The sequence below is a fragment of the Oncorhynchus nerka genome, linkage group LG10, assembly GCF_034236695.1.
Source record: "Oncorhynchus nerka isolate Pitt River linkage group LG10, Oner_Uvic_2.0, whole genome shotgun sequence".
Taxonomy (NCBI): domain Eukaryota; kingdom Metazoa; phylum Chordata; class Actinopteri; order Salmoniformes; family Salmonidae; genus Oncorhynchus; species Oncorhynchus nerka.
This window is the reverse complement of record NC_088405.1, coordinates 48,400,641-48,427,309: the sequence shown is the minus strand read 5'-3', so window position 1 is coordinate 48,427,309 and position 26,669 is coordinate 48,400,641. Positions and strand designations below refer to the sequence as shown.

Below are 26,669 nucleotides of genomic sequence, written 5' to 3'. Positions count from 1 at the left end.
TACATACTTTAGTCGAATTCAATTGCTTTATGTGTACAGTATATTCATTATGTATCTTATTTATCATAAGCATACAGAGCCCTTAGGGGAAATCTGTCACAGAGCAAGTGCTGCTGCAGCTTCTTGTGGTGCTTTCAAGACAACTGGGAACACGAAAATATACAGGTAAAATCATGACGTCAGTGATCTTCAGGTCAGAAAGTCGGAGCTCCAGAAAGAGGCTCGAGTTCCCGAGTTGGATGACCGTTCAAAACGGAGCCAGGCTATTTCTTTACAAGTTGACCAATATAATAGGTAGCCTAAACTGTTATACTACAGTAGATTGACATAGACTAGTGATTTTGCTGATTGTTACGCGTCTTGTTGGCTGAGGAAAAGTACATGTGGACAGTTATTCTAATATGTTCGAAGTGCACATCAGAATTCGGTAAGAAAGACCGCACGTCTTTGCATTCTCGACTTCTTCATCGCTGGAACCACTCACCAAAGAAGCTAACACAGCCCTTGCACACCCTCATTCCCCTCCCATGTGGTTAATGTCGAGCGGAAACATTATTTAAACATTTGTTTCACTACGGACAGTTTGATCGTCGCACAAGGAGGAAACGTGTATGGACGACATTGTAGGCGTTTGTGAAGAGCAATCATGTATAGAATACTACTATTGTCCGTCTGTCCGGTTAGAAATCGTGCATTACATGTGTACATCCGCGAGGCATGTTTAAGGTCGTCGAAATGTGATATGGTTTCACTCCCCATTTGCAGGTGAGTTCTCATATCACCCTCCACAAGGTTGTCTGATGACAACTGCACAATCAAGCTAACGTTAGCTAGCTAAACAACCTTAGAGAGCCATAAAGGTAACTAGGCTACACACTAGTGATGGGAAAACTGAGGCTTTCTGAAGGCTTCGGCGCTTTTTTTCCTGCAAATTGCGCCTAGAAACTGTTCATTTACTCGGCTCTTTATTAACTGTTCACAATGGTCATTAGTGACATCTGCTGGTCAACAAATAGTAAAGCGTGATGAGATGGTGTTTTTTTTCTTCCCCCTCCACTTATTTCGTCAAACGTTGATTTTGTTAACCTAACGTTAACTATAATCCGTTGCAATACCAGGTTTGCGTTTTACATCATGCTTCCCTTTTTTTTGCCTTCAATTGGACTATTTTTCAAAAACTGAATCTATTGCATTATTTATGCATGAGACGGGAGCTTATACGATACTAAATAAAACAAATTATTTGAACAACAGTGCAGAAAGTGTGGTTTCACCAAATAATTATCAAGATGGTGTGTCTTAAATGGGATTTGACTTCATACCCTCACGTCCCTCAATGTTCCCTAGACTACCTGTTAAGTGACAGGTCAGGTGGGACTTGATGTACCCGAACTGTATGGGTGGTGTTTGAAAGCAGCTTGGAGTCGAAGAAAGCACCCGTGCAATCTCGCATTTTGTAACATATGTTTTGAAAAAGCATGTGATCAAACAAAGCTTCTGACCTCTGATGACATTTCTGATAAAGTGAAACATGCTTTTGGCACACTGCTTTGAAGTTAGCTGCTTAGTGATGAATGAGCTCTGGTATCAAAGGTAACATCACTATAACAAACTATGCCTACTATGGCAATGACCAACACCGGTCTGGTCCTGGTTGTTCTGCCACCCTAGACAAAAAATTGGCGCCTTACAAGAATAGGCCCAGTAAGCAAAATGATACCAAAAAAATATATTTTCAACATGTTGAAGTTAAGTTCAATTTAGGTTCTGAATGAAATTTAAAAGATGTAATTTATAGAAGTCTATGTTTGGGCCAAATCAAGGCTGGTTCAGACCGGACAACGTCTGAACCAAAAACCAACGTCCGTGGATGTGGAAATCAAGGCCGGTCTGGATTGAAACAAAAAAGGCATCAGCGGCAGTCCGTGCTTACTGAGTTATAGCCTACAGCAGGGATGAGCGAATTCAATTTCAGGCAACGCTGTAGGCCAGGGATGGGCAACTCCAGTCCTCAGGGATGGCGTGGTGTCACTTTTCCCCCATCCCTAGTCAACACAGCTGATGAAACTAATTGCATTCTAAACTGAAGTTTATGATTAGTTGATAATTGGAGTCAGGTGTGTTAGCTGGGGCTGGGGCAAAAGTGCGACACCAATCAGGCCAGAGAGGACTGGAGTTGCCCATCCCTGGCCTACAGCGTTGCCTGTAATGTAATTTTAGGAATTCCCATCTATGTGGTATATCTACCGTTTCGAAACCCCCTCCCTACAAAAAAAAGACTGCTGATCCGGACAGGACCAAAAAACGACGTTGTCAGTCTGTTTACTGGGATGTAGCCTGTCATGTCTGCCCGCAATGGAATGTTATGAATGACCATTGGTTTTATTAGTCCTGATTGCTGTGGCTATTTAAGCTCAGAATATCAGACACACAACTTTATCAGGAGGAGTTATCCTGAGCCTATTTGCTAAGTGTTTACACAGTGGGAAATGCAGAAGTGATCAGCATGTAAATCATTTACTGATAGCAACTTGAAACCACTGATCATGACAATTTAGCCCACGGGATGGAACTCCTGGACATCGGTTGTGAGTAGCCTGATTGTCCATTCCATAGTGTATATTTTACTTTAACCTGTCCTGTTTTTAGGATATGTTTGTTAACATGTCAGCACATTTCTTATTTGATTGTGTGCCAATCAAATAAAAAATGAGCTAATCTGAGAAACCTGCAGGATGTAAAAAGTTTCTGTCTCATTACATTGTCATACATTTGATCTCCAGCCTGTAGGCTGCCGAAAAGGCCATATACTTTTCTACCATTTGCTAGATCTGCTACAGGATGTATGTAAAATGTTTTGAAGAAATGTTGGAGCACAGCAGCGATGCGTCTCGCCAACAGCACCCCGGAGAGGCCCGCTGGGAATGGACAAGATCAATATTTTGCCTCCCTGCCTTTGACTATGTGGGCACTGCTATTGTTGAGATAACTGTAATTGTTTTTGGGAAGAATTATGTGAGATTTTATGTGTTGTTGGTGGTCTTGGCCAGTTTACCTCTGAAAATGCCACCTTCGCAAATCTGCCGCATAATCCTGCCTAATGAGCCCTGGAACATCTCATCTTTATCTACAATAAAGATCTAATCTATTCTCACTTTGCAGCCATGTAGCAAACTATTGCAAGTCTACATTGTTTCAGTACTAATGCAGCACAATGTCTTTGAGGGCCACTGTCTTGCAAGTTAGAGTATTTAGCTTTAATGTTTCTTGTGCTTACACGGTCTCTCTCCCTCACCCAGAGCTACGAATGGAGGGGTCTTCAATGCATTTGGCACAAGCTCTGTCATCCACTGTGAAAAGAAAGAGGGGCCACTCCCTCCCAAGGAAGAACATAGTGCATTGAAGGATGGTGAGCAGAAGGTAGCAGTAAAGATGGTTGGAGAGAAGGTCATAGAGCTACAAGATTATGTAAAAATGGTAGCAGAACAGAGCGAGCAGAGAGTAGGGGTGAAAATGGAGGGAGTAACAGAGAGCGTCAAAATTGAAGAGATTCTTATACAAACAGAAGAGGTTGAGAAAAAACTAGAATCAAAGGTGGAGGCAGCAAAGGCGAGTGAGAAAATCAAAGAAATAATCCAGATTAAAACAGTGGTTGAGCCAATTCTCGAGGTAAGAATGGAGGCTGTAAAGGAGAGCAAAATAGAGGAAATTCCAGTTAAGATGGATAGTGAGAAAATGGAGGAAATCCAGCCAGCACTTTTGCCCATTCCAGAAGTAAAGCTGGAGGATGCAAAGGAGAGTGAGGAAATGAATGAAATCATGTCAGCCAGTAAAACAGAGGAGGTTAAACAAAAGCTAGAAGTAACAATGGCGGTAGTAAAGGAGGGTGAAACAATTGTTGAGATCCAGGTTACAACAGAAGAGGTTGTAGATGTAAAGAAAGAGGGAGACAAAGTTGTAGAGGAGCAGATGTTAGAGGTCAATAAGGAGGAACAACAGACAGAAACCCCCCCCAAGGATGAAATTCAGCCTGTGAAGTGTGGGAAGGAGAGTCTGCTGGACCTCCTGGGGGCCATGAAGGTCGAGGTGACCAACAAAAGGAAGTTTAAGGCCTTAAAGGTGCAGAGGACCTCTGAGACTGCTGCCAGGCCCATGCCAGCAGCTATGGAGAGCACCACCAGTATGTTCCAGGAGGCCACTGGCATGGCTGACGTACCAGCACCTGCCCCAAGGTGAGGAGACTTGTGCCGTGGTCGACTCGTAATTCTGTTTTTTTCTATCTTCCGCTGAGATCCAACTGCTTCTATTGATACACCTGTTTTCACAATAGGTGGCCATATATCTAGTCTCGCCCTTCTACCAAATTCACCCTTTTGTGTATGTGCAGTGCGACACTGAGCCCTGAGCTGGTTGCTGCTGTCTCTGCTGCTGCAGCTACTTTACCTAACCAAAGCCAGGCTGAGTCAGAGCTGCTGAAGAAGCTGAGGCAACATGAAGCTATCGGAGATGCACAGAAGAACGGGGACGTCAACAACATTGGGCAAGTGTCTTCTCATTTACTCTTACTAGCACTGATTTAGCACCTGGCAGCTATTTCTGGAGGTTTTAACTTGCAAGGATTGTGATTATGTGGTTGTTTTACTTGCTTTAGTTGAATGCACTGATTGCAGGTTGCTCTAGATACGTTTACTATAGAAGTAAAGTTTAACTATAATTTGAGTCTTATTCCCTGCTGTAGAGGTCCATAGTGTAATCTAACTGCCGTGAAACAAGCAGATATGCAATCTAATGAAGATATCATTGTTTCAGGGTTATCATTGCTGACATGAAGGTGGGGAAGAAGTTCAACGGCAGGCAGAACGCCCGGCCGGCCAATCAGATCCGCTTTGATGAAGATGGGAGGGGCTACACCCATGATAGAGGCATCACTGCAGAGTTGGATGGTGGATTACGGAGGAGGTAAGGATAATGCCCTGGACATAGCTAGGACTATAGTGCTGAAGTAAAAATGTCCTGTCTTCATTCATAATTAAATGTCTCAAAGAACAAGTAGCGCTCTGTTTCTGCATATAGATTATTATTTATTGATGAGGCAGGCTTACGTTTCGTCGTAATCGCCTTCATCAGAGCCTTGTGTAATGCTTTCATGTGTTATCCTCTGTCTTCTGCGTTTTTTAAATTGTACAATAACCCTAAATAAATCAGTCAAACTGTTCCAATAATATTCTGGCACATCCAGGAAGTCTTTTAGTGTGGGTAGTCTTTGTCTAGACATTATTTAATAGTGCTTGATTGAACTTGACCCTTGCCCTTTGACCCTGTGGTTGTCAGGAGAAGTCTATTTTCAGGGAAAAGGCTGAACATCTTCACCCCGAGCACTGAACCGGAGGCAGACACAGATATAGCTGTTCCGACCCTATGGGACATGGAGTTAGCCAATCAAGTGGCCCTGTCAACCAATCAAATGCCTCGTAATGGCTTTGAGGAGATGATACAGTGGACCAAAGAGGGCAGGCTGTGGCAGTATCCAATTAACAATGAGGCTGGTGAGTTCCTGATGGGAGTTTTTCCTCGCCACTGCACTTTTGCACACTCTGGAGTCTAGGCCGGCTTACTGGCCGGTGTAGGTCGTCATTGTAAATAAGAATTTGTTCTTAACTGACTTGCCTAATTAAATTAATTTATGTTAAAAAAAAATATACTTCAAAGCACAGACAACTTGTTGATATAAAGAAAGGCTTTATGAATGTGATCGATTTGACTGAAGTAGAGACCGAGAAAAAGACAGTTGGGGCATGATTCGACAAGTGTTTTGTTTTTCTTCTCTGACCCCAAACCCCTTTTCTCCCACCTGTGTCTCAGGTCTTGAGGTGGAGGCCCAGGTGCCCTTCCATGAGCATGTGTTCCTGGAGAAACACCTGGAGGAAGGCTTCCCACGCCAGGGACCTGTCAGACACTTCATGGAGCTGGTGGTCTCGGGCCTGGCTAAAAATCCCTATTACACAATACAGCAGAAGAGGGAACATATAGCCTGGTTCATGGACTACTTTCAGCAGAAAGAGGAGGTCCTCAAGGAGGCAGAGGTTTACCTCAACTGAACTGTGTAGGCAAAATTTAAGAGAAACACAATCTTTAAGTAATTTATGATCACACAAATGCTAACGTGGGATTTAAGGGTTGTAGACTCCTATGGCATGACAGCCTTGTCTCAGGGCTAGGGTGATCAGTATACTAAAACAATAATGACAGACACACCCCCCTCCTGAAAACTGTCACTCAAGAGATTGGATGGTATTTTCCCATGAGAGAACCAATGGAGATGGTTAACAGAGACCCTGGTATAGCCCTTAATCGGATACACCATGTATTGCTTTGGTTGTTCAGAGACTCTTTTTAACTATACACACCGTGTCGTTTCTCTACCTTGACAATTCCACTGTTGGTGTCTGATCAAGGAGAAGTACACTGCTCAAAAAAATAAAGGGAACACTAAAATAACACATCCTAGATCTGAATGAATGAAATATTCTTATTAAATACTTTTTTCTTTACATAGTTGAATGTGCTGACAACAAAATCACACAAATTATCAATGGAAATCAAATTTATCAACCCATGGAGGTCTGGATTTGGAATCACACTTAAAATTAAAGTGGAAAACCACACTACAGGCTGATCCAACTTTGATGTAATGTCCTTAAAACAAGTCAAAATGAGTCTCAGTAGTGTGTGTGGCCTCCACGTGCCTGTATGACCTCCCTACAATGCCTGGGCATGCCCCTGATGAGGTGGCGGATGGTCTCCTGAGGGATCTCCTCCCAGACCTGGACTAAAGCATCTGCCAACTCCTGGACAGTCTGTGGTGTTGGTGGATGGAGCGAGACATGTCCCAGATGTGCTCAATTGGATTCAGGTCTGGGGAACGGGCGGGCCAGTCCATAGCATCAATGCCTTCCTCTTGCAGGAACTGCTGACACACTCCAGCCACATGAGGTCTAGCATTGTCTTGCATTAGGAGGAACCCAGGGCCAACCGCACCAGCATATGGTCTCACAAGGGGTCTGAGGATCTCATCTCGGTACCTAATGGCAGTCAGGCTACCTCTGGCGAGCACATGGAGGGCTGTGCGGCCCCCCCAAAGAAATGCCACCCCACACCATGACTGACCCACTGCCAAACCGGTCATGCTGGAGGATGTTGCAGGCAGCAGAACGTTCTCCACGGCATCTCCACACTGTCACGTCTGTCACATGTGCTCAGTGTGAACCTGCTTTCATCTGTGAAGAGCACAGGGCGCCAGTGGCGAATTTGCCAATCTTGGTGTTCTCTGGCAAATGCCAAACGTCCTGCACGGTGTTGGGCTGTAAGCACAACCCCCACCTGTGGACGTCGGGCCCTCATACCACCCTCATGGAGTCTGTTTCTGACCGTTTGAGCAGACACATGCACATTTGTGGCCTGCTGGAGGTCATTTTGCAGGGCTCTGGCAGTGTTCTTCCTGCTCCTCCTTGCACAAAGGCAGAGGTAGCGGCCCTGCTGCTGGGTTGTTGCCCTCCTACGGCCTCCTCCATGTCTCCTGATGTACTGGCCTGTCTCATGGTAGCGCCTCCTAACTTCCTAAGTGGTAGCGCCTCCTGCTTCCTAAGTGGACAGTTTGATTTCCAGAAGTGTGATTGACTTGGAGTTACATTGTGTTGTTTAAGTGTTCCATTTATTTTTTTGAGCAGTGTATATAGCAAAACGTGTTGTGTGCTTCAGATGGATCCGTCCTCGTGCTGTGCACTCTGTGTGCAATTTAAAGAATAACTATTACATACATTTAATTGACACATTGAACTCAGCACTGCAAGATTTAGCTTCAAAATAGCTATTGTTATTGAGATGTTATTGAAATAAACACTGTTTTCAAAGTCTTGTTTGCTGCTAGAATTTTTTTTAAGACAGATGAGACTCAAGTGTTTTTGTGTTCCTGTGAAATTCTCGGAAAACATTATTACCCGGTCAATAAGAAATTATTTTAAAAAGGGCTTGATCGGTTTTGGCCTTAGTAACCTCACTGTAAGCCAAACAGGATAGAGGGAGAGTGTTTTGTAGAATGTTTTTAATAGAAAGGCCTTAAGGTTAAGAGAATAAAAACATTCTCCTTTACAATTGTTGTGTGAAATGTTCCTATAAACAATTTCACAGCGTTAGTTTCCTATCCTGGGATCACGGTGGATGTTGTTTTTCCACAGGTCTCAGGTCAGCAGTGAAATCAGTGTTAATGTGTCCCAAATGGCAACCTTGTCCCTATATATAGTGCACTACATTTGACCAGGGCCTCTATGGGCTATGGTAAAAAAAAAATAGTATATCCTAAATTTACACAGGACTTCTAAGTTTCCCCATGCCAAATTGCTTTTAGTCGTATATATTTACTCAGTCATTGCGACATTATGTTCACCCGTAAAAAGTTTTTACAGGAAAGGGGGGTTAGGAGGGTGAAAAAAACAATGAAAGCAAATACCTACTAATTACGGTCTTGTTCTGAAAACACTTAGCAGTTCCATTGTGTGACACGATTGGAAGAATGATAGCACTTGGCACATGATTCAATGAAAGGGAGTTGCTTTGTGTCCTAAAGTAAGTTCATCCCCAAATGTTATAATTATATATACAAATAATATATTACCTTAAGAGGCTGAATAATTTGTAAGATGTATATTTGACTTTTAAAAGACTGCAAACAAATGTTGCATCGCTCTTCTTAGGGTGTAATGTTATTTACCAGGGTTGGGGTCAATTCCATTTCAATTCAGAATGTAAACTTACTTCAAATTGGGTAAATTCGTTAGAATTTAATCACTTTTTTGACAGCATCACTTTTGATTTAAATAAAACTTCACATAGGAAAACATCTATGGAAGAAGTGGTCAGAATGTGGCTTTTTGAACCTGAATGCCAAAACATTCAGGACATAAGTGCTTGTCTTCATTATTGGAAAATATAAAAGGTTGAGTTTAATATAATTTATAAGATTATCAAGTGTTGTCAAATTATTTTATTTATTGAAGACAGTGTTTTATTTTTACAAAATGTCTCAAATGTAAACTTTAATGTCAATTAACTAATCTGTGTATGCATTTTTAGTTTTCTCATATTCGCATATGTTGTAGCTTAGACCCTATTTTACATCTGAAGTTTTTGCGTTGTGCCCGCCATTGGTTGAGTCAACTTGTTCATGAATACAGGGTGTCATTAAACTCATAGAAATATAATTCATAGACTGGACCTATCCTTTCAGACCAGGTACACCAGCTAAATTCTTTGTGGTAATGATTAGTAACTTCTAATTACTACCACAAAGATTATCACGCACTGTTGAATGTCAACTTCAATGGTCATGTTTGTTCTGTTATCTATATTTCAATAGGTTTCCTAGGGAGGATTGTCAGTATAATTTTAAACAGATATTCCCATTCAAGTCAACATTCCCATTTTAGTACATTTTATCAGCCAAAACATGACGCCCACCCTGTATTCAAGAGCATGTTGTCTCAACACAATCTTAGATGTGAAATAGGGTCTAAGGTCTAAGCTACAAACTATGTGAGAATATCTTTTAAAAATATATATATATATGAATTGACTTAGTTCACCGCTCTCTAGTGACTCCTTGTGGTGTGCCGGGTGCCTGCAGGCTGACTTCAGTCGTCAGTTGAATGATGTTTCCACCCACACACTGGTGCAGTTGGCTTCTGGTGTAAGCGGGCAGGTGTTAAGAAGCGTGGTTTGGCGGTCATGTTTTGGAGGATGCATATTTCGACCTTCGCCTCTCCCGAGCCTGTTGGGGAGTTGGGAGAAAAAGGGTTTAAAAATTACTCTGAGATCGATAGAGGTGGAGGCACCATATTTTATGACCCAACGGCTTATATATGTCCTCTACCATTACCAACTGTAATTTCAGGGTTAAGAGAAATGAGTTGAAATTAAATAGGCCGACAACAGAACTACCGCAACATTACTTTTGTACCTGCCGGCAGGGTGAGAATAACACAGCCTTGGAACATGAGTAACAGCTGGTGAGAAGTGCACAATGTCTCTTATCTCAATGTTTCCGGTTTGTATTGCTTGTTACTTTAAACAAATGCTGCACCATTAGCCATAATTTCATGTTTGTGTCTATTTGAATAATTCACGCTATAGGTTAAACATTTTAATAAAATGAGCTGTCAACATCACAATGTTGCAAAACCACAATATTAACCAGACTAAAATGTATCACATTTTTCTCCTCCCTTTAATGGGAATGTAGTAGATGTATTTCACCATTTTAATTACTATTCATGCTTAGCCCTACCAATCAGGTGCGCTCCAGCGGTCCTTGTCATGTGCGCTCCTTGTGTCTTGATAGAATACATGTCTTGTCTTTGTTCTCTTCACAAATGGCAAACTCATCATTCTTATCACATTTCCATGGCTTGACATAAGTTAACTGGCCCTCAGAATCATGAAGATATATTTTTTAAGCACTAACCTGTCGATTAAAAAAATAAAAATATGTTGGAAGCTGATCCATCAAGTCAATTGATTAAGGCATAATTCTAATGTCATGTCATTGTTGATATTTTGCTAAGTAAAATGATAAAAGCCACATGAACTAGAGACACAATGGCCTCTGCTTAAACGTTTATTTAATTTTATTCCAAGTTTACATTGTTACTTTCGTACCACTCGTCTCTCCTGTAACTTCTCCCAGGCGAACACCCAATACTAGCTAGCATGGTACTTGAAACCTGTGCTGTCATTTAGCCACTAGATGGGTTAAGACAATAACATGTTTGGAACCTTAAACTAAACACAACTCTACAACTGAAAAACACTTCTGGGTGTGTGTTTTTTAAACTTACATTGATCAAAACCACTTTTTGTTTACTCGGCGAAACATGGCCAGACTTGACAGGTTTTTTGCAGTGAGGTCGTCCTCCACAGTAGGAACGTGTTAACTTCACTATATCATTCCACCTTGTGTTATTTTTCCATGGGGCGGAGAGAAAATGTTGCAATTTTAGAGTTAATTTCCTTAAATTCTCCACATTGTGCCATGATTTATGCCATGTTAGTGACTAACAAAATCAATGGGGGCCCCCTCGAGGTCAGGGCACCTGGGCAAGTGCCCTTCCTTCCCCGTCGGTAATTCGGCCATGATTACGACAAGTTTAAATAGCTGGCTAGACTAATTACCTATCTAAAACATGTTAGCTGATAGGGGCTAATTGAGTGACTCTTAGTGACTGACATAACAATTGAAAAACTTGCTGACGCACAACCAAATGTACTATTCTAACTCTCAACAGTAAGTTGAGACCTCGACTGAGTTCCTCCCCACCTTAAGCGACCACTTGTGTCGCTTATTCCTAGGGCATAAGAGACTCATAACTGCAGGTTATGAGTAAACCGTTACTACATAGTAGGTTCAACAATGTAATCTGGGAATTTCCCACAAGGTGGCACTATTTTAACCTGAAGTGACTGCTCTGCTTTCTGTCACCTGCTGCTCAATCACTAGAGCACATGTTCCAGCTTATTCTTGTGCTTGATTTACGATGCCAGACAAATACTGTGTGCAGAAGTTTAAGGACCAGACACAAATACAGGTACAGATGTCAAAGCACAGGGTTACTATTTTAGCCAATGGTGTAATTGCCTGTGTGAGGGCAGTAGAGGTGACAGGGATAGACAGGTACCACTTGAAGGTATTGAGTCCCAAATGACTGATACGTATTCCCTACATAGTGCCCTACTTTTGACGAGAGCTCTGTGGGCCCTGGTCAAAAGTAGTGCAGTAATTAGGGAATAGGGTGCCATTTGGGACGACAACTGAGTCTAGGCAGGGTTATGTGGTCAGACAGTGTGCTCAGGTAATTGCTCAGCAGTGGTAATGTTAGGTCCTAATGAAAGATTTTATACTTCTGAATTCTCTGAGTCAGTCACCTGCGTTCTAGCCTGTGGCAGTCTGTTTATGCTATCATGCAAACTCATTGTCATACCAAACCATTGTGCTCTTGCCAACTCCCTTGCTTAAACAACCGATCTGGGACCAGGCTACCTGTATTCCTATCCTTTTGTGTATTTATTCACCTGTCCTCCCTCTCGCTGTCTTGCAGAAGACACTTTGCCACCAGACTACTATGAAAGGAATAATCACTGACTGTTCTTTGGCGACAGGTGTGACTTACAGTATGTGGGGGTTCATGCATGTGAATATGCAAAACCGTACCATTAACCTAAACACAATTATTTTTAGAGATTTGCATGCAGAGCAACTAAAAAGTTGGTTTCGGTCATTAGTGACCTGTCATTGGAATAATATCAGTGTCTAGTGCAATCTTATCGAAGTGCAATATTTTGTAACAAACACAATTTCAACCAATGTTTTAACTGTTTATTACACCTAAAATGTTAACATATATATTTTTTTACATTTGTAAAGGATACACAAATAAAATAAAGTAACAATAATGAATAGTATTTAGGGTGGCTTGGGGTTAAATGCACATGCAGCAGCTACTTTTCCTGGGGTCCACATAAAATTTACAGAACAGTAATAGACAAGAACAACATATGATATACATTCAATTCAAAGGAAAGACACCAAGAGACAACAAAAATAATATTTACACACTATTCAAATGTGACTAATTTCAGGAAACTAGGCATATGTTGTGATCAGGTCATCTGATGCAGCCCTCCATCAATCAAATAGCTCTTACACAGCCTGGAGATGTCCTGTTGTAAAAAAAAAAAAAAGATAGTTCCACTAAGCGCATACCAGATGGGATGGCGTATCGCTGCAGAATGCTGTGGTAGCTATGCTGGTTTAGTGTGCCTTGAATTCTAATTAAATCACGACAGTGTCATCAGTAATGAACCCCCACATTATCACACCTCCTCCGTTCACCTACTCTGCATCTCACAAAGACACGGCGGTTGGAACCAAAAATCTCAAATTCGGACTCATCAGACCAAAAGACAGATTTCCACCGATCTAATGTGTTTCTTTGCCCAAGGAAGTCTCTTATTATTGGTGTCCTTTAGTAGTGGGGTCTTTGCAGCAATTTGACCATGAAGACCTGATTTCATGCAGTCTCTGAGCAGTTGACGTTGATGTCTGTTACTTTTATTTGGACTGCAATTTCTGAGGCTGGTAGCTCTAATGAACTTATCCTCTGCAGCAGAGGTAACTCAGGGTTTTCTTTTCCTGTGGCGGTCCTCATGAGAGCCAGTTTCATCATATCGCTTGATGGTTTTTGCGATAGCACTTGAAGAAACTTTCAAAGTTCTTAATTTTCTGGATTGACTGACCTTCATGACTTAAAGTAATGATGGACTGCTGTTTCTCTTAACTTATTTGAGCTGTTCTTGCCAAAATATGGACTTCTGTATACCACCACTATCTTGTCACAACGCAACTGATTGGCTCAAATGCTTTAAGAAGGAAAGACATTCCACAAATGTACTTTAACAAGGCACACCCGTTAATTTAAATGTATTCCAGGTGACTACCTCATGAAGCTGGTTGAGAGAATGCCAAGAGTGTGCAAAGGGTGGCTACCTTGAAGAATCTCAAATATAAGATATATTGATTTGTTTTACACTTTTGGTTACTACATGATTCCATATGTGTTATTTCATAGTTTTGAAGTCTTCACTATTATTCTACAATGTACAAAATAGTAAAAATAAATAAACCCTTGAATGAGTAGGTGTCCAAACTTTTGACTTGTACTGTGTGTCTGAAGTGTATGCAATAGATTATACAAGTGGTTAGACATTTAAAAAGATGAGAAAAATGTACTACTTCTCTTCTAAACCATGAAAGACTATCATGCATGCTGTTGATGTTAGTTCTTTGTGTGCAGATAAGGGCAAGGTGTGCTGCTTTGTTTTGAGCCAGCTGCAGCTTTGCTAGGTATTTCTTTGCTGCACCTGACCATATTACCGGACAGTAATCAACATGGGACGAGAGAAAAGCCTAAACAACAAGTACAGTTGATCTTTGCGTTAAATGCACAACATATTTTTATAACAGACATACCTCTCCCGATCTTCACAACTTTGTCAATATGATTTGACTATGATAATTGACCATTAGTGTTTAGCTTCCTCAATTTGTTCAATGGTCACACCTTATATGCACAACTCCAGTTGAGGTTTAGGTCAAAGAAAATGCTTTGAACCAAATACAGTGTTTTTGGTTTTAGATGTATTTAAGACCAGTTTATTTTTAATGACCCATTCTGACACGGACTTACTCATTTTTAAGTCTTGGTGAGCTCACTGGCTTTAGGTGCTGATGTATAGAGTGTGCAATCAGCATACATCGTCATTTGAGCTTCTTGTAAAACAAGTGGCATATTATTTGTAAAAATAAAGAGTAATGTCCCAAGACAACTTCCCTGAGGGATACCGCACTGTACATATCTGTTATAAGCTTCCATTGAAGAATAGTCTATTCTATTTGATAAGTAATTATCCAACCATGTGATGGCTAACAGTCACAGTAAAGCCATAACAAGTTAGTTTTTTTCAAATAACAAATGATCAATAAAAGGTTGCACTGAAATTTAACAATACAGATCCAACTATCTTATTATCCATTTATTTGAGTCAATCATCAGTTATCTGCGCCTGTTTAGTACAAGTTAAGTGCCCTTCCCTATATGCATGCTGAAAGTCTGTGTTAACTTGTTCCTTAAAAAACAGCACTGTATTTGTTCAAACACTATCTCCTTCAGTTTACTAAGAACAGGCAACAAACTGATTGGGTGGCTGTTAGAGCCAGCAATGAGTGCTTTACTATTTTTAGGTAGTGGAATTGGTTTACCTTCCTTCAACGCTTGTGGACACACTCCTTTAGGTTTGGGTTAAAGACATTGCAAATAAGGGTGGCAATACAGTCTGCTACCATTCTCAATAGTTTCCCATATAGATTGTCTATACCTGGTGGCTTACCATTATTGATGGATAACTTTTTCCACCCATTTCGCACAAACTTGACCAAATTCAAAATGGCGATCCCTCTTTCATTATTAGATCTTCAATACACAAATATGATGGTCATTTCACATTTTGCACTTGCTGGCCTATAGCAGCACCCTAAAAGAAGAGTGATTACATGCCATCCTGTAATTCTCACAAAGTGACAAAGTTATTTCTGTCACTTCAAACTTTCCCTGGATACCAATAGTCTTGCTCAACTAAAAATGCCATCGGTCTCAACTTTATAAGTTACTCCAACAAACCATTTCAGGTACATTGATCTAATATTTTGTCATTTAGAAAAAAGTTGTAAATATAATCTAATGAAGTTAGATCTATAAACTTTTTTACATAACATTAGGGGAGCCTAAAGAGAAATAATCCACTTGGTTAGAGAGAGACATTTGAATCAGTTTTTAATGAAATAGTAACATTTTAAAGTGAGTATGTTTGGGGAAAAATACCCCCAGGGTAATCCAAAGCAAGACAATGGTACCTATATTAGCATTTTCCAGAATCATATCCAAATCATCTATAAGTAACTTAATTGAATTACACAATCAATTTTGAGATACTTTAGAGTGATTTGGGTAGGGAGTGCGAAACTAAAAATAAGATATTAATAGTGAGATGTGCAATACCATTTTGTTTCGATATTTTATTTGTTTAATTAAAATAAGATACCTATTGTTTTAGGTTTTAAGAGTCAAGTACCAAAATGCCAAAGTAAAAATGTATGAAATGGTTTAACACACTATTCTTCAGGGGGAACCCTTTATAAAAGTTTCTGTTTTTATTGAATAACAACCAAAAAATATGAATTCTGCCCACTTATTTCCCTTCAAAAATGTGTTTGCTTAAGGATAACCAGTATGGATATATCTAAATCTTACTAAATGTAGTTTTTTTTCTGTCAGAAAATACTACACGCTCCCTTAGACTTTGTATATACTTTTATAAATCCAAGACTTGTCCAACATTTTATAATGTAGTCCAATACTTAATAACATTGACACCCCAGACAACTTTCCCCTAAGACATGGGCAAAACAATAGACATAACTAAAAAACACATTGTTCTAACCGCTTGCACTTCCTTCAATATTTTCCATGTTTAAACGTTTAAACTCACTGCCCTGGCCCCTGTTTTCAGGGTGGGAAATATTGTTCTCGATAGAATAAGATCAGAAGCATGCATTAGGTAATGTAAAAGCCATGTCCTGTTTACTTTATAGACACAGGCCTAAGGGTTATCATTGGTGGCCACTCACTGTCACTCAAGGACCTAGTGGGTGTTACCCAATGTATGTTACCAGTTTACTTCGTAGGATTTACAAAAGGTAATTTAGTATAACCGTGATTGACACTGACAGTAGACATCGACAAGCGTGATATACATGCTACGAACAGAACACGGATACACTTTAACTGTAACCGCGCAGTTTTAGATAAAGGAGCTAAACATTTTTTTTGTATTACTTCATCGTAAACCACCGGCCGTTATCAACCAGTGCCTTCTATCTGGGAGTTCGTGAAGAAGTGACGACGGTTTCTACACTTTTACATTTGGTGCCTGGACTGGTCGATTCATTGAGTGTCTTTATGTGACAGTTGCGCTATTTGCCCGTTTGCTTTTCGAGATGGCAGAATTACCACCGCCGCAACAGTTGGTTGATATTGACCCGGATTTCGAGCCGCTCTCCCGCCCCCGGTCATGCACCTGGCCTCTGCCTCGACCGGAGTTCATCGAACCCGCCAGCTCGAACACATCTTCACCGGCGCCTGCAGTCAAGCAGGAGCCTGTCGAATACATTAGTAACCTCAGTTTGTTAGAGGAGTCAGAAGACTACCAGGAGGATGAGAAACGGCTCGTTTTGTGCAATGATTTTCAATGCCAGGAGAAATGCATACACCAGCAACAGCAGCAACATCATCCACAGCAGTTACAGAAACACCCGGGTACTCTGCTGCCACACCAGCAACAGGTGCCCCCGCTCTCGTCCCCGGTCGGGTCAAATTCGGTGGCCGCTGCTGCCGCTGCTGCGCAGAGGAAAAGCAGCTCGTCGCGTCGGAACGCGTGGGGGAATATGTCCTACGCGGACCTCATCACCAAGGCGATAGAGAGCTCACCCGAGAAGCGACTCACCTTGTCTCAGATCTATGACTGGATGGTGAAGAGCGTGCCATATTTTAAGGATAAAGGAGACAGTAATAGCTCTGCAGGTTGGAAGGTAAGCAAGCAATAAGCATCCATTCGCGCTTAATATCTAATATGACATTATGTAGGCCTATTTTACAGCCATCACGTTATGAATTGTCCCTGAATTATAGGCTACCCTGTGTCAAGTCAATTAAATGGTGTCCCAGGTCATTAATTCACTACGTGCCACAATGTCCCGCAGTGCAGAATCACGGATAGATGGGGGTATTTGAAGATCACGGGGCAGTGACTTAAAAATGTGTATCTTAGATGGATTGTCTGGGGCCAAGTTTACTTTCCCTCATGTAACAAAGATGATCATTTTGTTGGCCTACTTGACCAAATCCAGTCCACTCTCTTCGTGGGTCCGTGGTCCTCCCAATGTTATCAGATTTGCTATTAGCAATAAGCATTATCATCTGTAGCCCAACTGATGCATTTACTCTATTGGGCAGAACATCCTGATTTGTTATTACATCCTTATTACATTATTTTTTATTATAAATGTAAATGCATCATTATTAATTATTATTCACTCAAATATATATTTTGGGTTTCTATTGCAAAGTACACTGAGTACACAAAATATAAAGAAAACCTTTTTCCAGGACATACACTGCCCAGGTGAAAGCTATGATCCCTTATTGATGTCACTTAAATCAGTGTAGATGAAAGGGAGAAGACAGGTTAAGTATTTTTAAGTGCCTTTGAACGGGTTTGGTAGTAGGTGCCAGGAGCACCAGTTTGTGTCAAGAACTGCAACACCGCTGGGTTTTTCACTCTCAACAGTTTCCCATGTGTATCAAGAATGGTCCACCACCCAAAGGACATCCAACTTGACACAACTGTGCGACGCATTGGAGTCAACATCCCTGTAGAATGCTAACGACACCATGTGAAGTCCATGCAGGGAAAAGGGGCTCCCTGATTTGATTGACGCAAATCAGGGAGCCAAATTATGCAATTTGGTTCCCGACGTTCACCAAAAAGTACACTATGCTTGAAACTCTGGTCTAAATAAAGTGGTAGCAAAGGAGAACTTGGATCACCCTCTTCTTCTTTTTTTTAAACCAAAAAGCTAAAACTGTTTTCAAAATACATCAGCCAAAACTGATTTTAAATGTTTTCCCGGTGATTGCATTAAGAATTGCGCATTGACTGCTTGTCATAACACATGTTTCCCTACCTATGGCTCTCGCAACTTGAAAGCACCTCGAGGAATGCTTCTCTCACACTGAACACACAAGCCGACTAGGTACATAGGTAAACTACTCTACTATGGGGTTGTCTGATTTTGTTTTAATAACAACCTTACATGGCAAAAATATTAGCACTGGAAAGTTGCACCTGAGTGATATAGGCTTTGAATTACTTTGCCAGCAGCTACAGTAGGCTACACACCTCTGTCTGAGTTGAGCGCTGCTGTGGTGCGCATTATAGACTATTTAATTCCCTTTGTCTGAACATCGGAGTGTTAGCAACAATCATGCAAACTTGTTCTCAACTGGCCTACCTGGTAGATTTTAAATGCAGATCAGAGATTTTAAATGCAGATCTACACTGACCTCAAAAACGACATCTCCAAAATCCATATGATGGAAATCCGTTGCAGTGACGGAGAGCATTAATCCCTCTGACAAATTCAGAGAAGTTGACTTGTTTCTCAAAGCTGGAGTGTTAATTCTGTCTACACAGAGTGATGATCTCTTCCAGTGAAGAGCACATCTCTCAATTAAAGGTGGACCATCTTGCTTATCATAAATGCTTTATAGAGCATTCATAAGTACTACACAGATGCTTCACAAACCATCTAAAAAGACTTAGCTATGGTAATACAATTTAAAATAAGGCATTTATAAATGGTTTGTTTAATGTTGCATGTAAGGATACGAATAGGGGCCTTCTCACAGGCACAGATAACTGTGTAATTGTAACTGTGCCTTTATAACCGTGTCGCTTAGGGATGCACGATATATCAGTGAACATATTGGAATCGGCCAATATTAGCTAAAAATGCCAACATCGGTATCGGATGATGTCTAGTTTAACGCTGATGTGCAAAACCAATGTCAAAGCTGACGTGCATACCTATATAACGTAATGACGGCACGTAAAATTCTGCCCTACACGTGCAACACAGCATTCCTAACCTAGCCCACAATGTCTGCTGTGTGGATTGAGCAGTCATTTGAAAGAGTAAGAACATTTCAGCGAGACAACTCAAAGGCGAAAGCCATTAAACCCAAGATAATGGAATTCATTGCCCTTGACAATCAACTGTTCTGTCGTGGGTGATGTTCGCTTTCGCCGACTGGTCGAGCACCGGTACACACTACCAAGTGCGCTATTTTTCAGATGTTGCCCTACCGAAGTTGCATAGTGATAGCGTCACTGCTATTAGCTTCACGACATACATACTATGGAACACCATTTGGGTCTTTTGCGTGTCAAAAAAGATACAGTAGCACTATCAAAGCTGTACAAAAAAGTCTGTAAACACCGGCCACGTTGATAATAAAGCAATTTGTTTGACCTCAACTTCTGGGGTAGCTAGCTTTAGCTTGGAACCTAGCTAGCACCAATACAACCAACCTGAAAATATTGACCAGTAGAAACTGCAGTCATTTTCATTATTCTTAGCAATGATTTAGGAATCCTTGTGATTAAGTATTAGCTAGGTTGCCACTTGTTGTTCGCCTATTGAAATTGAACTTCAGTTCATGAAAATAAATAACTAGCCAGCTACTTAACCCTGTTGCCCAAAGCTAACGTTATAATCAGCCAGCTAGCTTCATCTGGCTAGCCACAATAAAGATTAGGCACAATAGTGGAATTTGCAAAAGTATGTTATTGACAGTGATGCAAATGAATACAAATAGTAGAATTATGCCATACTTTATTTTGAAGGCTAACCACAAAGTCCACTATCCTTATTGTGGCTAGCTTCACATAGATGGGTCCGACCACCATTAATCAAATAAGAACTGTCTTATAAATTAGGGTTATTTTAGATGACACCTAGCTATATATTTAGCTAGCTAACTATAGCTACTGAAACATTGTCGTTTTTCTATGTTTTTGGGGAACATCGTTTGCATCCATAAGCTAGCTAGCTTTTTTTATGACCAGAACTGTAGGTGTGCGAGACAACTTTACCAGCATCATAGCATACGTATCGATGACTCGTTGTGACATATGAAATATGAGTGATAGTGTAATCAATGTGTAATAACTACGTAAAAAATGTATGAACGCGTTAAATTGTGACATGCAGTCATATTCAGGTCCTGATTGGTCAACAAGCTTATTTGACACGCAAAGACCCAAACGGCGTTCCATAGACATCCTGGTTGAGAATGAAATTACTGAACAAATTAACAACGAAACAGCACAGCAAGTTAGTGAAAGAAATAGGTTTTGATTATGTTTTACTGGTAATGGGGACATAAGTAAATGCCAACAAAATAACTTTTTGGTCAGTGTGTGTGTGTGTAGGCAAGTCAGTCAAGAACAAATTCCTATTTACAATGACGGCCTACCCCGGCCAAACCCGGATGACACTGAGCCAATTGTGCGCCGCCCTATGGGACTCCCAATCACGGCCGGATGTGATACAGTCTGTATTAGAACCAGGAACTGTAGTGACGCCTCTTGCACTGAGATGCAGTTCCTTAGACTGCTGCGTCTGTGTGTGTGTTAACTATTTAACTGTACTAGAATGCTTAAAAGGCCGCTAAAATGTTAAATATCGGTTATCGGTATCGTTTTTTTTGGCAAGGAAAATCTTGGGTATCGGCCAAAAATGTCATATCGGTGCATCACTAGTGTCGCTCATTCAACCCACTACATAGCTGAAGTTTTAGCATAGCAGTCTTGCGGTTGTTATGTTACTCTAATGGACGTCAGGGGCCCCTCCATTCTTCAGGATAAAAATAGATGTGGAGAGTTACCTGTATTTACCTCTGAGAGAGGTACTCCAGAGGTGTGTTCCAAGACGTAACAGTCATGGTCTGCCTATGCGTGCTGCCACAAAACGTCTGCCCACGTTCCCCTTGAGACAGCGCCGTGTCAACATTCCATGAGGTCATGGGATGTTTCTGTGGATCCACTTTTAATCTGTAGCTGTGGGCATATGTATCAGAGATCAAATTTGATTTGCCAAATGCGCTAGAATACACTTTACTGCGAAATGCTTGCTCACTAGCCCTTCTTAATGAAGCAGCGAGACAAAGAGAGAAAGCGAGAGAGAAGGAATAAAAAGCAAGACAGACAGACAGAGAGAAAGAAAGAGAAGGAATAGAGAGAGAGAGAGTAGAATTGTTATTGATTCAGGAAAGCTAACCTGCTGCTCACACATTTCGTGCTACTGCTGTTGTGGTTCACTTTGAAGTTCCCCTCTAGTATAGGAAGACTATCGTATTATAGTCTTCTTTTCAGTCCAGCGTACAGTTATGATGGGCTCAGTCCAGCAAAGCTTTGGCGGTCTGTCTCCACTCCCGAGTGTAAATCATTGACTGTGAAACAGTTAAGTGTCTCTCAGCAGGCCCCTGGGAAAGAAAGAAAGGAGGAGAGAAAGGGAAAAAGGAGAGAGGAGAGCAGCAGGTTCCAGAGATCAGGTACAAAAAAACACCTAGGGGAAGTGTGATTTAAATCTCTGTATCAATGTCATGTCATCATTTATTTGATTGAACCTTTATTTAACTAGGCAAGTCAGTTAAGAACAAATTCTTATTTTACAATGACGGCCTACCCCGGACAAACCCTCCCCTAACCCGGACGACGCTGGGCCAATTGTGTGCCGTCCTATGGGACTTTTGATCACGGCCGGTTGTGATACAGCCCGGGATTGAACCAGGGTCTTTAGTGACGCCTCTATGACTGAGATGCAGTGCTTTAGACCACCGCACCTCTCGGGAGCCCCATGCTGTGCTGGTTCATTGGTTTTAGATATATATATTGACAAATAACTGAATGTGTAACAACTTCCGTTCCACCTGAATTGTGTGTATGTGTCTGTCTGTGTGTCGGTCACTGTAGTGTAAGGAAAACCCCCTGTCCATATCAACTTATCCATTGTGATCTTAAAGGTAAACCCATCCTAAACCAGCACTCTGAGATGCTTGATAGGCTACATACAGCCCCTGACTAGGGTGAGTGACGGCTCTAAGTGTGAGGTTGGTGGGGGAGAGAGAGAGAGAGTCTGTCACTGGAGTGAAAGGAATGCGACTGGCAAACCCGCTCTGTGACTTTATAGGCACCGTGCCCATTTGGGGTGGCACTGCACTCCTATTGGCTGTATGTGTATTCCGAGTTTTACCCCACCCCATTAGAATTAATGCTGGTCGTGTTTAGTTTCTGTTCAAGACGTGTTGGCAAAGAACGAAAGCTAGGAGGAGTGGGCAGACAGGCCTGTAAGGAGAACAGTGAGGGAGCAATATATCTGTTTAATCAGAGTACCTGTAGCTACACTATACCAGTATTAAAGGACTGAAGAATGGTTTGTCTTCGTCATATAGACTTGCTAAAGAAATGTCCCAAAATAATTTACACTGCCTATAATGATCATATCAGCACATTGTATTGACTGTCCTTCTAAACCAGGTTAAATGCAATGTTTTCTTACATATTCCTTTTTGACCCAGTTTAACTAGGCCTATAGGCAGTGTCCATGATGCTATGGTTTGTTTGTGTGTCAATCTTGAACATTTTGTTCCTTTGAAACTCTTAACACACACATACACACACACACACCCTTGTTTATATAAGTAGTGGTGTACTCTGTGTCCTTGTCCATATTCTTCAACAGCACTGTGTATGTAGCAAAGGACACTGCTGCTGGTGGCTGTGCAAATGTTTATCAGTCAGCCTTGATATGGCTGGTCACTGGATGAACCTAGGTACCCCAGTAACCTTTGAAGTCCAGAGGAGTGAGGGGAGAGATTCTCCCTCCCTCTCCAGTGATGCACCACGTGCTTTGTCCTCCCTTCTGTCACTAATTTTACTGACTTCTTCTCTGGAAACAAACAAGTTATAGGACATCTGTTGGAATACTAGAGAGAGCGAGCCCCGCTGCAGGCTTATCTAAAACAAAACAAAAACACACTATCAGTCGGTGTGCCTTATGATATTCTAGGACAAGAGGAGCACAACAAACAGTGAGTGTGTTCAGAGTTGGTCATGGAAAGATTTGGCATACAGGTTGTTGGCACCTAAACGCACTGTTGTCAATTCTACCAGGCTTTGAGTTTGTTGTGGTGCCTTACAGACAGACATCCAGTCAATCAGAGAAAGCTTTACTCAGCTCTATTCCTCCACCGGCTGATTTGGTGAGCAGCAGACACTAGACTAGACAGTTGTAGAAATACCTTAAGTAACATAAGCCTCTGTGGAGGTGGTCTGGCACTAGGCCAGTTCAATAAGAGCTATCGTAATGCTGGCACAGAACGTTCTCTCGTTTACTACAGCACTGTGAGCTTAGAGCAGGCTGGGGTGTATCAAGTATTTCAGAGTAGGACTAGGAGTTCTGATCTATAATCCTTAACAGCTTGTTTGTGCTTGTTAAATAAAAAGGCCCACATACTGTATTTTGTCACTCAAAACATTCCTCAGTGCAAAAGGAATGTAACAAAATATATACCGTACGGACGGTAATATTCTTTATCAGTCAAAACACCTTTTTTCCCCCCTTTTTCCGACGCTATCTTTTGCAGCACCGACCGAGGCACCGCCGTGGGTAGGCTAAGTGTGAGTATGGATGTGTGAGTTCAGATGGGGTGACTCGTCTTATAAGAGACATTACGCAAACAAAAACATTTACTGGAATTGGAATGCCCTGGGCCAAAGTCTGCTGCCGTGCGTAGGTAGTTAGTCAGCTCAGTGGTGATGATAGGATAGGGAGAGCCGTCTACTTAGACCAGATAAAGATGGAATTACAAACAGAAGAGGAGATGCAGACACATTTAGACAGACAGAAATGACAGGTTGCTCCAGACAGACACACACAGCTAGACAGACAGACATGAAACATGGACTCAGAAATGAAGGCTAACTCATCTCCCACAGCATTTTGTGCTTTACTTGTGCTGTGTTCAATCTACTTTTTGCACTATATGCCCAGCATAAAAGTGTTTAGGAGTTTAATGTCACTTCTGTGAGATGAAACACCAATAGTGAGTCAGGAAATGCCTGCAGAGCTATGCGTGACTGACGGGGCTGAACAAATCAGTTTCCATTGTGTGAAACAAAACAACTTGGTCACTGCATGGCCGCTTTATGAATTACTGCCCTAGCTACAAGACAGCCTTTTCCTCCTTTTCATTCTAAACCTGTCTGAAATTATTCATCTATAGCCTCTCTTCTTTTTGAACATGGGGGTGAGTCGTGGGTTAGGGGCGCTTGGCGCTGCTAGTAGCGACAGAGCTTATTTTTACTCAATTAAATGTTCTTATTTTTCTGAGTCCTCAGTCTTAACAATAACAGGAGGCAACACAAACACCTCAATCAATGTAGGGGGGAGGGGGCATCAAACATCCTTGAATTCCAGAGTTGTGTGCTCATATCCCTGCGTCGTCCATGTCCTCTAGTTTCCTGTGCGGACTCAACAGCTTGGCCTTTCAGGTCGGTGTCCCAAATGGCTAGTGCTGAGCGATTTAACTGACATCGGTTCAATTATTTGAATACCATTTTGTTCAGGGGGTTTTCTGTGAGGGCAATGTGCAGTTTCTCTAAAGATAAATCAGATCAAGCCTGAACTGTGCGATTTGTAGTAGGGAGTTGTATTTTCCAACAGGCCAATATTCTACATAGTTTAGCACAGAAAACGTGTTAATTAACTATAATGGCCATAATCCATTGCGAGCCTCCTTGTCCGGTCTGAGACGGAGAGAAGAGACAGAAGACAGTGCGATCGAGAGGTATAGAGAGCAGTTGCTTCGTGAGGTATCTATACTTGATCTAAGATTGATAGTTGGTTTTCAGCAGTCATAAAAGTATGCCTTATTTACTTTGAAGAATTACTAAAATAGTGATTTTTGTCAGACAGCATAGGCAGCAGCTCTATATAGATATGTTGACTTGGAATTAAATAATAAAGTCATCAAATAGGCCTAAAACAAATGTAATATACTGTGCCTTCAGAAAGCATTCACACCCCTTGACTAATGTGAAAGTGGAATGTTTACAAATGAATTCAAATTAAAAGCTGAAATTAGTAAGTATTCAACCCCTTTTGTTATGGCAAGTCTAAATATATTCAGGAGTAGAAATGTGCTTAACAAGTCACATGAGTAGCATGGACTGACTCTGTGTGCAATAATAGTCTTTAACGTGATTTTTTAATGACTACCTCATCTCTGTACCCCACACATACAATTATCTGTAAGGTCTCTCAGTCAAGCAGTGAATTTCAAACAGAGATTCAACCACAAAGACCAGGGAGGTTTTCCAAATGACTCGCAAAGAAGGACTTCTATTGGTAGAAGGGATGAAGGACGAAAAATGAAGAAAAAAAGAACACTGAATATCCTTTTCAGCATGTTGAAGTTATTCATTACACTTTGTAGTGATTGTATGGTGTATCTTAAACTTAATCTTAACTCAGTTGAGGAGAGGAAGGAAATCACAGGGATTTCACCATGAGGGCAAGGGTGAATTTAAAACAGTTACCAAGTTCAATGGCTTTGATAGGGGAAAACTAAGGATGGATAAACAACATTGTAGTTACTCCACAATACTAACCTAATTGATAGAGTGAAAAGAAGGAAGCATGTACAGAATAAAAAATATTCCAGAACATGCATCCTGTTTGCAACAAGGCACTACAGTGATTCTGCAAAGAATGTGGTGAAGCAATTAATTTTTTTCCACGAATACAAAGTGTTATGTTTGGGGCAAATCCAATACACACATTACTGAGTACCACTATCAATATTTTCAAGCATAGTGGTGACTGCATCATGTTATGAATAAAAAAAAACTCACAAAAAACGGAATGAAGCTAAGCACAGAGGAAAACATGGTTGTCTGATTTCCACCAAACACTGTGAGATAAATTCACCTTTCAGCAGGACAATAACCTAAAACACAAGGCCAAATCTACACTGAAGTTGCTTATCAAGGAGACAGTGAATGTTCCTGAGAGGCCGAGTTACAGTTTTGACTTAAATCTACTTGAAAATCCATGGCAAGACATGAAAATGGTTGTCTAGCAATGATCAACAACCAATTTGACAGAGCTTGAAGAATAAAAACTAAAAAGTTGCACTATCCAGGTGTGCAAAGCTGTTAGTGACTTACCAGAAAATATTCTAACATATTGACTCGGTTGTGAATACTATATTTCGGATTCAAAAAATGTGCTATAATTTCTAAATGGGATATGGGATATTGTGTGTAGATGGTTAATATTTTTTAAATATTTTTTTAAACATTTAATCTATTTTGAATTCAGG

The 26,669-nt window shown here is 41.0% G+C and overlaps 2 protein-coding genes and 1 long non-coding RNA gene across 4 annotated transcripts in view; 2 read left to right on the top strand and 1 right to left on the bottom strand.

Moving 5' to 3' along the window:
* The first annotated feature begins 565 nt into the window (after positions 1 to 565).
* mrps31 (mitochondrial ribosomal protein S31) lies at positions 566 to 7,913 on the top strand. Its single transcript, XM_029670092.2, has 6 exons — positions 566 to 765; positions 3,300 to 4,232; positions 4,388 to 4,540; positions 4,810 to 4,959; positions 5,332 to 5,546; positions 5,863 to 7,913. The coding sequence occupies exons 1-6, from the start codon at positions 647 to 649 to the stop codon at positions 6,096 to 6,098; spliced, it is 1,806 nt and encodes a 601-aa protein (XP_029525952.2). The 5' UTR covers positions 566 to 646; the 3' UTR covers positions 6,099 to 7,913.
* A 168-nt stretch (positions 7,914 to 8,081) lies between these two features.
* Positions 8,082 to 21,882, bottom strand: LOC135573750 (uncharacterized). 2 transcript variants are annotated; one of them, XR_010464880.1, is made up of 3 exons: positions 21,563 to 21,882; positions 21,171 to 21,342; positions 8,082 to 9,823 (listed from the first exon to the last, which is right to left on the bottom strand). It is a non-coding gene; the product is annotated as an uncharacterized LOC135573750 (long non-coding RNA). The 2 variants fall into 2 exon arrangements; XR_010464879.1 differs by lacking the exon at positions 8,082 to 9,823 and adding an exon at positions 12,521 to 12,768.
* Positions 16,326 to 26,669, top strand: part of LOC115134925 (forkhead box protein O1-A-like) — a 92,851-nt gene continuing 82,507 nt past the window's right edge. The window contains exon 1 of the mRNA XM_065023476.1: positions 16,326 to 17,251. Within this exon, the coding sequence (XP_064879548.1) occupies positions 16,661 to 17,251 (591 nt within the window). The 5' untranslated portion in view covers positions 16,326 to 16,660. The remainder of the gene's footprint in view (positions 17,252 to 26,669) is intronic.